Source organism: Pseudorasbora parva, chromosome 15 (assembly GCF_024679245.1).
Source record: "Pseudorasbora parva isolate DD20220531a chromosome 15, ASM2467924v1, whole genome shotgun sequence".
NCBI classification, from domain to species: domain Eukaryota; kingdom Metazoa; phylum Chordata; class Actinopteri; order Cypriniformes; family Gobionidae; genus Pseudorasbora; species Pseudorasbora parva.
In genome coordinates, this window is record NC_090186.1 from 5595704 (window position 1) to 5612346 (window position 16643).

General features: G+C 36.7%; 3 protein-coding genes across 6 annotated transcripts in view; 2 read left to right on the forward strand and 1 right to left on the reverse strand.

Annotated features, from left to right (window-relative positions):
• The window catches only part of pfas (phosphoribosylformylglycinamidine synthase), a 35296-nt gene extending 31155 nt beyond the window's left edge, over positions 1 to 4141 (reverse strand). The window contains exons 1-3 of one of the 2 annotated variants that reach the window (XM_067416880.1): positions 4124 to 4141; positions 3258 to 3322; positions 1363 to 1490 (exon numbers count right to left, since the gene is read on the reverse strand). In XM_067416880.1, coding sequence (XP_067272981.1) covers positions 1363 to 1490; positions 3258 to 3322; positions 4124 to 4126 — 196 coding nt within the window. In that variant the 5' untranslated portion in view covers positions 4127 to 4141. Of the gene's footprint in view, positions 1 to 1362; positions 1491 to 3257; positions 3323 to 3841; positions 3855 to 4123 lie in introns of those variants that run through there. The other variant, XM_067416881.1, reaches the window with a different exon arrangement.
• Positions 3854 to 9375, forward strand: mrpl19 (mitochondrial ribosomal protein L19). Of its 2 annotated transcripts, none has more exons than XM_067416882.1 (6): positions 3854 to 4010; positions 4199 to 4316; positions 5200 to 5318; positions 5410 to 5544; positions 8533 to 8714; positions 8824 to 9375. In XM_067416882.1, exons 1-6 carry the CDS (start codon positions 3875 to 3877, stop codon positions 9043 to 9045), a joined length of 912 nt encoding a protein of 303 aa, XP_067272983.1. In that variant the 5' UTR covers positions 3854 to 3874; the 3' UTR covers positions 9046 to 9375. The 2 variants fall into 2 exon arrangements, with proteins under 2 accessions (XP_067272983.1, XP_067272984.1); XM_067416883.1 differs by having other exon boundaries at positions 3944 to 4093.
• Positions 9376 to 11880: 2505 nt separating this feature from the next.
• The window catches only part of itsn2a (intersectin 2a), a 77864-nt gene continuing 73101 nt past the window's right edge, over positions 11881 to 16643 (forward strand). For both annotated transcript variants that reach the window (XM_067416885.1, XM_067416886.1), the window contains exon 1: positions 11881 to 12047. Coding sequence is in view for 1 of the 2 variants with exons in the window: in XM_067416886.1 (XP_067272987.1) it covers positions 12041 to 12047 (7 nt within the window). In the remaining variant the exon portion in view is untranslated. The remainder of the gene's footprint in view (positions 12048 to 16643) is intronic.

Here is a 16643-nt window from a genome sequence, read left to right on the forward strand (position 1 = left end):
GTTAATGTTATTTAATACAACATCAACTAACATTGACTATGACATTTGTTATAGTACATATTAATCTTTGCTAACAAGTTTAATAATGTATTAATAAATGTTGAAATTAAAGGCACAGTATGTAAGTTTGATAGGCACTAGATGTCGCTTATTCAAAACAAAGGTGTATCTTGATGACGGCGTGAATGAGCGTGGGATCATGGGAGTTGTAGTCTTGACTCTTCACCTCCACAGCCGATGGAAAGGAATCCGACGGACTCGGGCAGAAATCATGTTCATGAATGAGTGAATGTATTAAAGTTTTATTAGCGTTACGGTGGTATGAAGCAGGACGCACGAGAGCCCTTGAGAGCGAATGCTAATGAGAGAGACCTGAGCCAAACACCGTCTCTGAGCTTTTATTCTGCTTATGCTGCAATCGCTGCTTCCGCTCTTTTCGTTGTGTGTGTGAGGGAACGCAGTGCTGTTTTACACGCTTCAAACAATCATACTAAACACATTTGAGTGTGTTGAGAGTTATGCTATAACGTTACTCTATGCGTTCGCTCAGCGGCTGCTATCAGAGACTTTTTGCACTTTGCATTAAATCTAGATTGATATTAGAATATCATAATAATAAACACCGGATGATAAAATGACTGTTGCTCAATGACATGCAATTAATTTAAACATATATTGTTTGATGGCGAAAGCTCTCTCTGATTATGGTTAGCCTCTTGATAAAATAATGTCGTCTCTGAGGTAAAAACGTTACTCGCGGTGAATCAAGAAAACAAGATTCAAACAATAAGACTAAACGTGTTGAGCTGGAGAACAATGATCAGTTTTCTGTTGATAAATGATCCAAACAGTTACTCGCCTGTCTAATAAAACACACACTATATTAAAGATGTCAATGACAGGCGACGCATGGACACGGTCCGTAACACTGGGTAAAATAGAGGGTTTCTCAGGATTAAATGTTTGGGATAATGTAAGTAAACAGGTCAACAAAATATACAACACTGTTCTAGTATGGATATTTTAATCTAGCAATCTTACATATTGTGCCTTTAATATCAACTAAGATTAATAAATGCATTATAAATATTTTTCATTGTTAGTTGGTGTTAACTAATAAAGTTAACTGATGTTAAAAAATGTAACCTTATTGTAAAGTGTTATTACTAATGAACTATGCGACAGTCATTGAAGTAAATTAAGCGGTTTAATTAATAAAGAGCTGCTTTACAGCTGAAATAGTATGTTTCCTAACTGAAGAACATCAATCTGTGTTGAATAAAGTGATGTATAAATAATTTTGAAATTACAAGACAAAGAGCCACACAAACTCGACACCATTTCTAGACTATATTCTCTCACCATCCAGCTCCACATTGTAGCAAAGCTCTGTGGTTATAGTAACATCCGGATACAGTTGTGCGATCCTTCTTAGGACCCGGCCCTCCCCGGTCGCCTCTCTCCTGTAGAAGCGCACAACTGGCATGATCCTGTGTGTGAGAGAGAGAGCATCCATAATAATAAAATTATTTCACTCTGATACTGGGGCACAATTCCTAACCTACCTTTAATTTATCAGCAATTCAAAAAAATCTCAGTTTGGTCAGAAATCAGAATCAGAAGATCAGCTTTATGCCAAGAGTGCTTTCACAAAACGTTTTTTCTTGATAATGAAGCTTACAGTCTGGTCTATAAATATAAATACAACTACAAGAGACATAATAATGAATTTAAAGAATAAAATATGTATAAGTATAAAGATGCAGGTTAAGTTGGAATAAACATTTTTACAGTTATGAACATATTTAGTCAGAGCTGGGTAGTACCTGATTAAATCTAATCTGGTTTATGTAATCAGATTCCAAATATGAATTAGTTGTAGTTAAATTATATTACATTTAAAAATACTCATATTCAGATGAGTTTTATGTTTTTTCCACAATAGCAGTCAAATATTCATAAATCATTTATTCTCTCTACTACTTCTTTTTTTTATCTTTCCCTTTCTAAAAATGCACACTGCCTGTATACGTTCAGAATCTTGTCCAGATTTGTGGAAACACACACACACACACACACACACCAGGCGGTCATGTGACAATCACTGAAGACCACAGCGTTTCATCACTGGATTTACAGAAATAATTTTACTTTTTTTAACAAGTGTTTCTGAAAATTGAATATCTAATCAACTTCTGATTCACACAATAATTATTATTTGAATTATCACTCAGTTTCAGTGAGTTATTTAACCATGCATTCATGTCTTTGCAAGGCGTTTGTCTTTCAAACACATTCAAATGTACAAACTCATGAAATTTCATATTTGCATACAATTCACGGTTTCCCAAACTATTTAGTAAACTGAAAATGGTCTCTTCGACCCAATATATTTACTTGAAGTACCCCTAAATAAAATTAGGTCAATAAAATAAATAAATAAATAATGATAAATAATAGGTTCACGGTCTTCTGATGTCTGTTTGTAGACAAATGAATAATAAAAAATGTTTTTAGTTTACTTATTTATTACAATTTTAAAATATTTGTGATTTAATTACTTAATAGCTTTTCATAAAACTCACAAACCCCAGTCTGGGAAACCCTGACGTAATGTAATATTTAATGCACTTCATGTTGTTTATAACAAAGAATGGAATATATATATATTTTTTTGTTTTGTTTGTATTTTTATATCAATATGGTACAAGATTATTCTACTCAAAACAATGTGATAAACAAGTTAGGTCAAAATTAATCTAAAAGTAATCCATGTAGTTAGATTACCTTAAATATGTAATGTAATGGATTACATTACTAACTACAATTTTTGTCATGTAATTTGGAATCAGTAACCGATTACAATTTGTAATCTACCCAGCTCTGTTTACAGTATTATGAAAAATATGAACACAAATAGGGTAACTTTACAAAATATTGCACATAACTTAGGGGTCAACCACAGGAGTAACCTATTTAATTAAGAAAAGTGCTTTACATTTTAATGAGCTAACGTTAGACTTAAAAAGGCTATATGCATTGACAACAATTAGTCATATATTAGTGTTTTTATACCTGCTGATTCAACAGTAAGTTATTGTTGATACATACTAACAGCCTGATATTATTTACAAACTTTTCGGTGCCTATTATACGAGAGCCAGTTAACTTATAAGCAGTGTAATTGTAATTTAGCTAACAAAAACATGTGTTATTGTTATTACTTTCTGCTTCAAAATAGTGAACAAGTATCTTACTTTTCGGTTGCTCGAGTAGTCCTCTGGTCAATATTTGCCCACTCTGTGAAGATGTTGACCACTGACTGCAGAAGCACAACACACACGTGTTGTTAGTAGTGGGTTAAACACGAACCTTCCGCCACAAGGAGCACACTCTGTACGCATGCGCGCAACAATAATGCGTTTGTTCAGGTTTTTTTTATTTTATTTTTTAGGTTATACATAGAAATAGTACTGACTGTACGTCACCTAAATGAAAGAATAAATTAGCATATTAATAAATAATCACTCAAACGTATAAAAGACTAATTTAAACCGTCAACTTGTCATGTGAGGATGTAAAGTTGGGCATAAGCACCTAACTTAACTGACACTGTTTTATTATTAAGTGCACTAAACTAACATTTGATAATACTTTATACATAGACTGTAAAAAATGTATAAGGGGCAAAAAAATTCGTTGTGGGACAGTCTTACATTTTAAAATTGTATTATTTAGATTCACATAGTGTTATAAGTGTTACAAATGTGTTATATTTATTCACTTATGTTTAAAACGCCATAGTTTTGACATAAAATAATTACTAATATATTTTACGTACGGTTCCGAATTCTTCCGCCAGTCATCGTTGCTGATGTTAGACAGCCAATCAGAATGCTTCTTGTTTACACTCCTCATCTGTCAGAGGTCGAACATGGCGGCGTGCACAAGGAGAGCGAGAGAAATGATGGGCTTGCTACGAATTTTAAGAAATTTAACTTATAACGAACGTATGTTTTATATTCCCCATTACCAAGTCATTGTTAGATAGTAATAACTTGTGTGACGATCATTAAAACCATCACCTGCTCAAGTAAATAATCACAATAAAAGTTTACAGTACCATGTAAAAATCAGTTAGATATTATTGACATCTACAATGATTAGTATATAAACACAACGCATATTTTATTCCTAGGACTGTTGTCGACGTCTGTGATGAGGCATGCTGCGGCTTCTGATGGACCTCCAAAATTCACTCCTCCGACCAAACCTGTTATCATTGACAAAACACAGAAAGAAACATCTCTGCGACGGTATGTACACTGTTTTTAAATAAGTGCATATGATTGATTTAATTTACACCACAAATTTTACCACATGCAGGTATTTAAAAAAGATGTATTGGAACCTGTCACTCATTAGATATAGTTTGCATTTGCAATATTTTTTGTTAATATACACGGATGATTTTTCATGTTATTAAATGTATAGTTCACCCAAAAATGAAAATCTCCCTATGATTTATTCACCCTAGAGCCATCCTAGGGTGGCTTTTCTTCTTTAAGACTAATACAATTGGAGTTATATTAAAAAATGTCCTGGCTAATTCAAGCGTTATAATGGCAACCCTAAATTTGAAGCCCAAAAACGTGCATCCATTCATTATAAAAGTGCTCCATGCGACTCCAGGGGGTTAATAAAGGCCTTCTGAAGTGAATCGATACGTTTTGGTTAGAAAAACATCCGTATTTAAACCTTTATAAAGTAAAATACCTAGCTAACTGCGGACCCCCTTCTGTATTCAATTTATGAAAAGTGTAATGCCTCTCGCAGTTCAAAATGCTACATCATACATCGTGTCAGTTATACTTTCCCCCCCATATAAGCTAGATATATATTTTTCCCCCAGGAACCGTGTGGAGCACTTTTATAATGGATGGATGCAATTTTATGGACTTAAAATATTGGACTTCCATTATCTGTCATTATAAAGTTTGGATTTGCCAGGACGCTTTTTTTATTTTATATAACTCCGGTTGTATTCACCTGAGAGAAGAAAGTCGTATACCCCTAGGATGACTTGAGGGATTTTTGGATGAACTATCCCTTTAAGCAGCGAGTTGTGTCATTGTACAGGAAACACACCCCTGATGGTTAGCATCACGTTTCATTGTTTTCCGTGATAAATGTCTGCAGGTTTTTAAGTCCTGAGTTCATCCCTCCTCGCCAGCGCACAAACCCTGTGAAGTTCTCCGTAGAACGGAATGACATGATCCAGAGACGAAAAGTTCTCAACATTCCAGAGTTTTACGTTGGTAAGAAATGTTACGTTGATGTGGGCTTGATGTAACCTACAGATGAAAAACATCCCTCTCCTTTAAATACTCTCTTTACCCTTTCATGTAGGCAGCATTTTAGCAGTGAGCATGTCTGATCCTCACGCGAGCGGGAACCTGAATCGCTTCGTTGGAATCTGCACTCAGCGCTCTGGAAAAGGATTGGGTGCTACTTTCATACTTAGGAATGTGGTCGATGGCCAGGGTAAAAAAAAAACCTATAACCATTACTTTTACCACCATCAATGGAGCTGTCATAAGCCGTGTTTCCACCGCAGGAACTTCCCCCAGGAACTAGGGACTTTTGGGGTAGTACTCTGTGTTTCGGCCGCAGGGACCAGGGTCTAAATCATGTTCTGGGTAAATATTTCCCCCTCAGAAAGTCCTTTCTCGCGAGGTAGTCCTTTAGCAAAGATCAGGAGCTTTCGGGGTTTGACTTGGGAGCTGAACATGCTGAGGTTGAGTTTACACCTCATTTTGATTGGTTGACATTTTTAAAAGTCTGTTGCGGTGCGTGCAGTAAAAGTCGTTTACTATTTGAATCAACTAGAATCATTGCATTTAAAAAAAATATGACAGATGGAGTGATGACAAGGTTCAGGATTTATTAAGCTTATACGTGGAAGATGAAATCCAGCAGCAAATGACTCGATTTTTTACGCTTTAGGCCGTGATGGAAACGCAGACAGCAACAGGTCTGGGGGAAAAAAGTTCCTGGGACAAATTTTTCCGGATAATTTTGGTGGAAATTCGGCTATACTCTGTCTTAGTCTTGTTTCATTATCTGTTCTGTAGGGCTGCAGGAAATAATCAGTGAAATCAATAAGGAAAGTTTGATTAATTAGTTGGAAAATATACACCTGTCACTTCATTTTACATTATTGAATAATACATTTCTGTGGACAAAACACATCTGAAAAATATGGAATTTAGGCAACAGCTGCTGATGGAAAAGGCAGCAGCTTTCTTTATTACGCATGTGCGACTTTAACTGTTACTTCGTGACATTCTACAGCATCCGTCTACGGGAGAACAGCAGGTTTGCCGTTGTCATTATTATGTGACAGATTAGATAAGTAAATGTTATATTTTAATTGTATCTGTATATAATTTCATGACAAAATCAATCATTAACTTTTTTTTGTATTGTGTTAAAGGGGGGGTGAAACACTCAGTTTCAGTCAGTGTCATGTCAATCTTGAGTACCTATAGAGTAGCATTGCATCCTGCATATCTCCGAAAAGTCTTTATTTTTTTTATAATTATATAAGAAAGATGCGCTGTTCCGAGTCTTTCCGAAAAAAGCCGAGCGGGTGGGGGCGTATCGTGTGAGCGGAGCTAAATAATGGCGTGTGCTCGCTGCTGCTATTGTGTTGAGTCGAGTGCGTCGTAAAGCTGTGTCATCCCTAACAGCGGGAAAAAAAACTTTATTCAAAATAAAAATATGGCTTTTAATCAGATACAGCCATACATCTATGATCCGGAATCAGACCCAGAGGCTGCAGTTGAACAGGAGCAGCAGCAAAAACGACTAGAGCAGGACGTCTCTATGTGGTACAAGTTATACACTAACTATATAATATGCTTAGCGGCTTGTGTTATTTACATATTTATACTTGAATTATATCGTCGTATTTTTGTCTTTGAAGGTGTACATGTGGGAAGTGCAGTTGTGCACGTGTGTTTGTGTGTTTACGCGTAGTTTGTGTAGACAGTAAGCGGACTGGTTTTGCACGGCAGGTTAAGTGTTTACATAGAAAGACACGGAATAGTAGCGCATTTGAATGAAGAAGCGTGCTTATTTAGTTCAACATATTTCCCCACTCTTTGTGTATTGTTGTTTGGAGTGCTTTTACAATACACAAACATAAAGTTACACATATAGTGGCCAGCTAAACAAATGTACACGCACTACACATCGCATGCTCCATTGATCAATTAGCTATACGTGATCATGTTTGGGCTACTTGATGAGCATAGACATTTGAAGCAGTCTCACTCACCGCCTGCGGTACTAACGTTGGGACCTTTATCGTTGGGACTGCTCCATCCTTCAGCATTAGGCGATCGGGAAAATCCGGCGTCGAGCTGGGCCTTGTTTATGAAACAGTCGGCACCGAAATGCAGCGAACAGATATAAACATTCGCGCAACTCAGTTGCTGATCCGGAAAAGCAAATTACATCCACTGTTGCCTTAACGCGGGGTTTTTGGGGAATCTGTACAGGACTGTCTTGGTCTGGCAACCAAAAACGCACTTTTTTGGTGACATTGTTATGTGCACATCACCTGTCCAGCATCCTACGAGCCAGCGCTTTGATGGGCGTAGCCTGTTGCTTTCGCTCTCTCCCTCTCTCTCTCTCACGCTCTTCCGGTAGAATTGTCCGTACGGCCCATACAAGGAAATTCCGCCCCCGTTAACGTCAAAGGGGACGCATGATCTCAAAAAACTTGCCGAAACTTATGACTAACCGGAAGTAGTATTTTTGACAAAGAAATACTCCCATCAAACGTCCACCTTAACTTTTGAAACTTTGTCTATGTTTAGGAAGGGAATCCAAGTCTTTAACAGTGTAAAAAGATCAGTATGCATGAAACAGCATTTCACCCCCCCTTTAAATAATCAATTTCGCCGTCCTCTTTATTGTTGCTTAGTGAGTTTTGTGTTTTTGGCTATGGCCGTTAACAGTTTACTGGTTGTTGTTCCATCAGTAGCTGTTGCTTAAAGTCCCTAATATCGGAGGACATAGCTGATACAAGACCCGAGCTGTCCTAAACATGAGAGTGCATGTAACTTTGTTTTTTTTGTAACTTAAATTTTCTCATTATATTCTTATCCGTAAATATATGCAAGTTGCGTGAGTATTTACATTTGCCATAAAAGCTGGTCCTGACAGAAAGCGAGACTCCTTTAAACTTCACAGAGGGAATGGCGGTGTACATGCAGGTCAAACTGCAGTAGAATAGAGTTGCAATAATTCTAACTTTGCTGTGTGAAATATACATTTTGTTGGTAAATTTAAGTGTTGAATGCAACAATTAACAGTAGTTGCATTTTTATGAGTGCAGTATTTGTAAAACAACAAATGTGTATAGTATAATTTGGATATTCAGAATGCGTTTAGCCTGGGCTTTTGTTTTGCCTCATTATGTTTGTGATGAATTGATTTGTAATTAGTTTTTATTCACCGTAGGAGTGGAGATATGCTATGAGTTGTACAGTCCACGGATACGTAAGATTGAAGTGTTGAAGCTGGAGAAGAGACTAGATGACAATCTCATGTACTTGAGAGATGCTCTATCTGAGTACAGCACCTTCGACTTCAACATGCAGCCTGTCCATTATGAGACCACTGGAGATGTCCCAGTCAATCCGGTAAGACCTGCCAGTTTTTACCTGTAACGTTCTGTATGTTAAATTGTACACCTGCAGTGTTCAACCACCAATTTTCTCCAAAAAATCTGTTTCTATCTTTCTCTTTTAGTTAAAAGTAAAAATGAGGCCAAAGCCTTGGTCTAAACGCTGGGAGCGCCCCAAGTTTAACATCCAGGGGATCCGCTTTGACCTGTGTTTGACCCCTGAGATGATGGAGCATGCTCAGAAGTGGGGAGAGCCGTGGAGAGAGTACGACATGCTGAAGGAGTATGATACGTCCAGCCTAGAGGAGCAGATCTTCCAGGAGGTGGAGGGAAATCTGAGGAAATAAGCAGTGCATAGAAAACGCCTCCAGCCTGGACTGAGACAATCCCTGTGAAGGGACACAAGGCTGAGGTGATGCTGGAAAGATCTGACTTTGGTGAGAAATGGTTTCTGCGATACATTTAGATGACTTTGGGAGAAGAGAAAAGAAAATCATTGGAACTTTTTATCAGTGTGTCTATTCTTTGCTATTTATCTTGTACTTTGTGCCGTCAGTCAGTGTCTGCTAATGCAGTGGTCCTGCAGCCGCTGACCAATAGAGGGCAGTAGAGAACACACAAATAAATGTACATTTATTTCTGAATGGTAAATAAAAAATCCTTTTTTTGATTTGAAAGATTATATCCTTATTCCATGCTTAAATTAATGACATTGTGCAGAGTTCTTTCATGTAGCCTATTTTACATTTGTTCACAGTTTGAAAATAATATGTTTAAATGTTTGGGGTCAGTGAGATTATTTAAATAAATAAATAAAAATAACGCTTTTATTAAGCTAAGATGGATTGAATTCATCAGTTAAATTGAAAGTAAAGACCTTTACAATACAAAAGTTTTCTATTTCAACCAAATTCTGTTATTTTGACCTTTCTATTCATAAAAAAAAAAAAAAAAAAAAAAAAACTAAATATTAAGGGTGACACTATTTGTTAACATTTTATTAGTATGCAAGTTATAAAATGTATATATTATTATAAAAATGTAGTATAATATTACTATAAGGTGATATTGTTACACTTATGTGTACTTGCTGTAGTAATAACAGGAATTTCTACATAATTACAAATAACTAACCCTAAACTAAGCCCTATAGGGTTAGGATTTGGGGTTGGTTGCATGCAATTATGCATAATTTACTGTCATTTCTATGGTAAGTACATTTAACAAGGACACTGTAAAATAAAGTGTTACCATATTAGGGAATGTCATTGGTAATAAGAAGTGGGGTTTTTTAGCACCAAATCAGCATATTAGATTGATTTCTCATGATTTGGCTGCTTGAAATTCATTTTGAAAAAATATATTAAAATAGATAAATGTCACCCTGGACCACAAAACCAGTCATAAGTCTCACAGGTATATTTGTGGCAATAACCAACAATACATGAATGGGTCAAAATTACTGATTTTTCTGTTATGCCAAAATTCATCCGGATATTAAGTAAAGATCATGTCCCATGAAAATATATAGTAAAATTCTACCGTAAATATATCAAAAATGTATTATTAGTACTAATATGCATTGCTTAAGGACTTCATTTGTACAACTTTAAAGGCGATTTTCTCATTTTTTTTGCACCCTCAGATTCCAGATTTTCAAATAGTTGTATCTGCTAACTATTGTCCTATCATAACAAACCACATCAATGGAAAGCTTATTTATTCAGCTTTCAGATGATGTGTAAATCTCAATTTCATGATTTTTTTTAGCCTTATGAAATAAGAGACTTCTTTTAAACACATTTAAAATTTCCGATCCCAAGCTATAAAAACAGCAAACTCTTGTGGTTTGTTCCCTCATCGGAAACACCTAATGTTTGGAAAAAATGAGACTGAAATTATATAAGTACAGCTGTTAATATGACCCAGTTAAGTATATTAAAGAGGAAGTAATTACTCGTTTACTCTAGCCATATGGACATTTTTATTATCCCACAGCCTAAATCAAGTCAGGAGATCAGTATAGGCTAAGTTAGCCTCTGGAGACCCAGGAAAACACAGTCTGTGAAATGTAGTATTTTTTCATGTCATTACATTGTTTAGAGCATAAGAAACAAAAGGATTTTTTTGTTGTTGTTGTTGAAAAATTATATTTTATTCATATGTCCTCGTAAGTGGCGAAGGCAAAAACAATGGGATGTTTTTTCATTCACCAATCACTTTTCAGGATTTTTTTTAAACAAACTTAGTTTAAAGATGATTCTCAACTATGTAGTTCAGTAACTATATATGAAATATATAAAGGAGTAAGTTGATATACCATTTTACTTTATGCAATATGTGGGTTTTCCCATTCAATGCAATGTATCTATCCTCTGGATCTAATTTGCATATGAATGTCTTCTGTAAGCAACATGTGATTAAAAAAAACAAGTGTTTGGGGAGTAGTTGGCAACATTTACATAATAATGTTTAATATTTTATAGGAAGATTGTTGTGTAGTTTCTCCCAAAATGCCTGATAAACATGCTTTAGGTCCCAGTGTCCTCTACAGTGAGTGGACATGAAGGAAATCAATGCCTTTTTGTAACAGAAAGTTATATTTCGATTTGAAACCCCATAACATTTACCCGAGATGTTGAATTATAACAATCAATGAGAAAATTTGTCAGATTTAAATGATAATTACAAAATATTATACTTAAGATTGCACAATTTGATCATTCAGACATTTTTTTAAGGAGTAGTGAAACCGTAAAACTAATTGTGCCTCTGAAAAGCCCAGAATGTGCTCTTTACAGGACACCCAGGCTTAAAACTGTGACAGAGAAATTCATTAAAGCATGATGTCCTCGCATCCAGCTTGGCGTTTTAATATCAAATTTACTCTTTTTTGAAACACCTGAAACTCTCATTTTAACTCCTTTAAAGGATGCACAGATTTTTCGCATACCAGGCGTATTATTAAATCCAAACTCTGCTAGATATGCATAATCCACACACATACACACAGCGTGAATTTGTGACATTAATTTAGTGACATGGTATTTCGTCCGAGCTCATCTAATCCTCGCGCACATCTGTGCAAGATGCACCGCTACACAGAGCGCGGGCACGCGAAGCTCCGCCCACCCTGCTGTTGTGCGTGACGTCAGCCCTATCACTTGTGGATAGTGAAACGACGCCGCAGTCAGTCCGCGAGCTGCAGTGAGCAGGTAACGTTACAGCCTATCCTTCACCTGGAGACCAAAAAAATACATCGCCCGCTATCACGGATATTTCCGGTTACCCTGACGCTGTTTGAAATCAAAACAACACTGTCTCTCTGTCTTTCGCGATATTATGCACGGTAAGCGTTTATATTATGAGCTTATCCCTGTTATCCCTATTGTGATGCTCGCAATAAGGTTGCCGTCTATTGTTACTGTTTAAAAATAGCTTTTTAACATATTATATATTTAATAAACACATTTTAAAAGCTTAATCATGTTATCTGATAGAGAAGAAAAGCGCAGTTTCAGAACAAAAGCCCGTAACGTGTTGGAGAAGGAGCGGAGTCGCTGCAGTTGATTTCAATCACATAACGGACAAACTTGTTGTGCAGGTTGTGAACTTATACAGCAACTCAATCCGTTTCAAGCTCCATAATCAGCTGAAACATAATAACTAGTGTTTCCCAGCGGGCCGTCAGAGATGCAACACACCTGTCCCAGTAGTGCACCTGCCTCCAGGATACCTGTGTGCATCTTTGAGCCTCATCCAGCCTCTGTGCATATAGGAAAAGCACTTGTTTTGATAACAGCTGGCTCTTTTGTGTGTTTAATTAACACTTTTTTATTATGAGTTCTTGCATGTATTACACAATAAGTAGAGTAGACGTATTGTCATTTTTATTCAGGATTTAAGTTGCATGGTTCACTTATGTTGTGGGGTTGGTTTGGAAGTGTTTAAATCTTTTTTTTCATGATTCAGTTAAAATATGGTAAAATAGAATTTTTTAATAACTAGCAGATATTCAGGGATAGCTTGGTTTAAAATTTGCCCCTTATAGTCACAATATGTAAGATCCAAAAACCACTAGAACAGTGTTATATATTTTGTTGACTTGTGTACTTATTATCCCAAATGCTTCCAAGAATGTTTAATCCAGAGAAATAAGTAATTTTAACCAGGACACGGACCGTGACCGCCGCCTATTAATGACATCATACCCACGTTACTCTCGATTTCGGTTTTATTTTGTAGAAACCATGGAAACACCAAAGCCGCTTTATTATCTGATGTGTTTTATTAGACAGGAGAGCAACTGTTTGGATCATTGATGGACAGAAACTAATGATTGTTCTCCAGCTCAACACAGTTAGTCTTATTGTTTAAATCTGGTGTTCTTGATTTACCGCTCACACACACACACACACACACACACACACACACACACACACACACACACACACACACACACACACACACACACACACACACACGAGCAGAAGAAGCGGAAGCGCTCTTATGACAGAATAAAAGCTCCTCTGCTCTCGAGCCGTGTGTCGCGCTCGTCTCTCATTAGCAATCGCTCCAGCGTCTCGCTCCGCTCCACCCTGATTCATACTACAGTAACGCTAATAAATCTGTAATACATTAGCTCATCCATGAATATGATTTCTTAATATGAGTCCCGTCGGATTCTGGACACTGGCTGTAGAGGTGAAGAAGACAACAACTCCCATGATTCTGTGAACTTCGTTTAGAATAAGTGACCTCTAGTGGTGATAATTACATATTGTGCCTTTAATATGAATAATGGATGAAGTGTGTTCCCATTATTATTTATTATATATATGGTTAATGTGTTTCTGTATGTATTTAAAGCTCAATGTTCGAATCAGCTATACATTAATAATTGTCATTCTATACCCCAGCTATTCCCAAAAAACCAAAGGACCCACACTCTCGTCATAATAAATGACAGTCTTTAGAATCTTGAATCGAAACTTGAACAAACTTGGAGAAAAAAAAATATTTAAGATTAGTTAAAAAAGAACGAATTGTTCATGATCGACACAACAGATCTCAACTGCACGCACGCTGGAAGAAGTAGAAGAAAATGAGTGTAAACGATCTTTGCCAATGTAAAAAATAATTTAAGGATACACAGAGTATTTGCTAACACAATCATAATATCTGAGAGAAATAGTGAAAGTGAATGTATACGAACAAGTTCTCCATTTAGGATTGGAACAAATTCAACCCAAGCGCCTTTGATGATGTGGATGATTACGTTGCGTTATCTGTCCATCATCAAATAAAGCCCGTCTTGACAATTTTGATTGGTCCAAACAGTTTTTGTTCGGGCATAAATACTCCACAACCAATCAAGTCCAGACCGAATTGCCCGACCTTAAATGTTGTGGGCAGGGCTAAATTCGGCTGGTATCCAGGCTGTTTAAATTAACATTAAGATTAATACACTATAGATTTCCTCGTAAATTCATGTTAACAAAATTTGGTTTCAGAGGACAATTAACATAATTAACAGAGGATTAAGAGGACAATTAACACAATTTTGTGAGACCTAATTATGACCCACAAAACGTGTGTACCAACCGACACCGGATTGTTCATTAGTATTACTCAGAACATACTCATAAAATTGCACTGTAACACTGTAATGTGAAGTGTGACCCAGGCTATTTCCTTTGAAGTTTTTTAGATTCACAGACTGTTGTAGAAGTAGGTTATGTAGTGTGTGCCAACTGTCATATATCCTCATAACTCTTTCCCTCCAAGGCTAACGCTGTAAATCAAAGCACAGAGGCTACAATCTGCTTCGGTTCTTGCATCTTCTCCGTATGTGGGGCACTGGCCAGTCGCAGTAGTAAATAACCTGCGTGATGAATGGATGGAGTCTGGTCAGGAGAAATATGCTGACCATCGTTTATTTTCTCTTATTGGCATAGTAATAAACCCACCTCTCTGAAAATATGTCAAGATGGCAACATTAATAATCGCCAGTTGTTGTTCATTTTCTGAAAGACACTGCTGTAATGACCTTAGTCGTGATTTTCCAAACATTTGAATGATTCTCTCTATCTGAGGTCTTGAGTAGCCTGATCTTTGTGTAAATGTCAGTGGAATTTATACTCCATTGTAATTGTCTTTGGAAGATGTATTTCCTTTGCAAGTCATAATTGTGCTAATGTCACACACATATGCAGGCAAGGTCTTTATCTAAAGAATCTAAGCCGATTATCATTTCCTGGGAGGTTAATTGGGTAATATTCATACAAGATGGGTGTGTTGCTGTACACTACCATTTTGGGTCAAGATTTTTTAGTTTGTTCTTTGAAAGAAATTAAAGTGCCCCAATTATGCTATTTTAAAGGCTCCTATTTTTGTTTTACAGTCTCCTACAACAGGTTTACATGCATCAAAGGTCAAAAAACACTTTCATTTTCTCATAAAACATTGCACATCACCATATTTTTCAATGATTCTCAAACGACTCGACGGATGAATCAGTCTCTCTAAATCCCGCCTTTCTGTGAGATGCTCTGCACTGATTGGTCAGATGGACCAGTCTGTTGTGATTGGAGTGTTTCAGAAGCTAAATGTCCATCACCATAACTGAACTTCAGCTCCAGAGGCTTCCTAAAGCTTAGTGATTGGACACACTGTAAAGGATGACGTCGATTTCACCACATCAATCCGAGCGCGAGTCCGATGATGAAACACTGAAGAACTAGTTATTCAACCTGAACCTCCATCACGAGGACGACTTGAGCAGGAGTTTCTCAGTGATTCGCTACTCATTTTGAGGTTCATTATGGGATGTTGAATTGTAAAAAAGTAGTAAGAACGACAGCCGATCTGCATTAATAGACTCAGTTTGAGGTAATAGTGGCCCACAGCTGATGAGCAGAAGTATTTCAGTAAGACAGTAATAACGCGAGTTAGCCGGAAACTTACACAATATAAAACACAAAACTATGCATTTTGAACTCCCGGTAGAAAATATACACATCAATAATTATTCATATTTACAGGTTGTGATTCTGAGGAGCTGGTCCAGATAAACTGGTACTGATCCGTCTCTCAAGAGCAAGAGTTTAGTGAGATTAGAGGAGCAGTCGTCAGTAAAATGACCTATAAGGGTCATCCATTATGCAAATGTATTTTCTAGTGATGTAGAACTGTAACGCAGTAAAAATACCCACAACTTTTTTCGGTATTCTTTCTTATGCTGATTCTTTCTTTTGGGAGGAGATAACTTTATTTGTCTTGACTTTCGATGCTTACATTCACAGAGCTTTACACTGCATGATAGGGAATATTCGAAAAAACATAATAGGGGCACATTAATACTTCTTTACAGCAAGAATGGTGTTCTTTTGAACTTTCTGTTTATCAAAAAATCCAGCAAAAAATGTATCCTTGTTTCCTCAAACATATTAAACAGCACAACTGTTTTTAACATAATAATAAGAAATGCTTCTTGAGCAGAAAATCAGCATTTAAGAATGATTTCTGAAGGATCATGTGACACTGAAGACTGGAGTAATGATGCTGAACATTTGTACGAATATCCCAGAGTGCACTAATGAAAATAAATTTAAACATTGTGATTTTTTTTGACTTGATGATTTGACACACTCCGAGATGAAATGTAATTTGTGGAGAGAGTGAAGTAAAAGTGGTTGACGTGACATGCTTTCTATTCATATCTCGTTCGCTAAAATGCTTCACTCCTGAATGCCAACCACCCATGTTCTGTGCGAGTGTGTGTGTGCATGAATCTCCCAGTGGGAACAGGGTGGAGTGTCCCAGAAATAAGCCTTATATGTCACACACACATAGAGGATTGCTTCCTACTAGAGAATGTTGGCTGCCCTAAATACCAATAGTGTGTGTGTGTGTGTGTGTGTGTGTGTGTGTGTGTGTGTGTGTG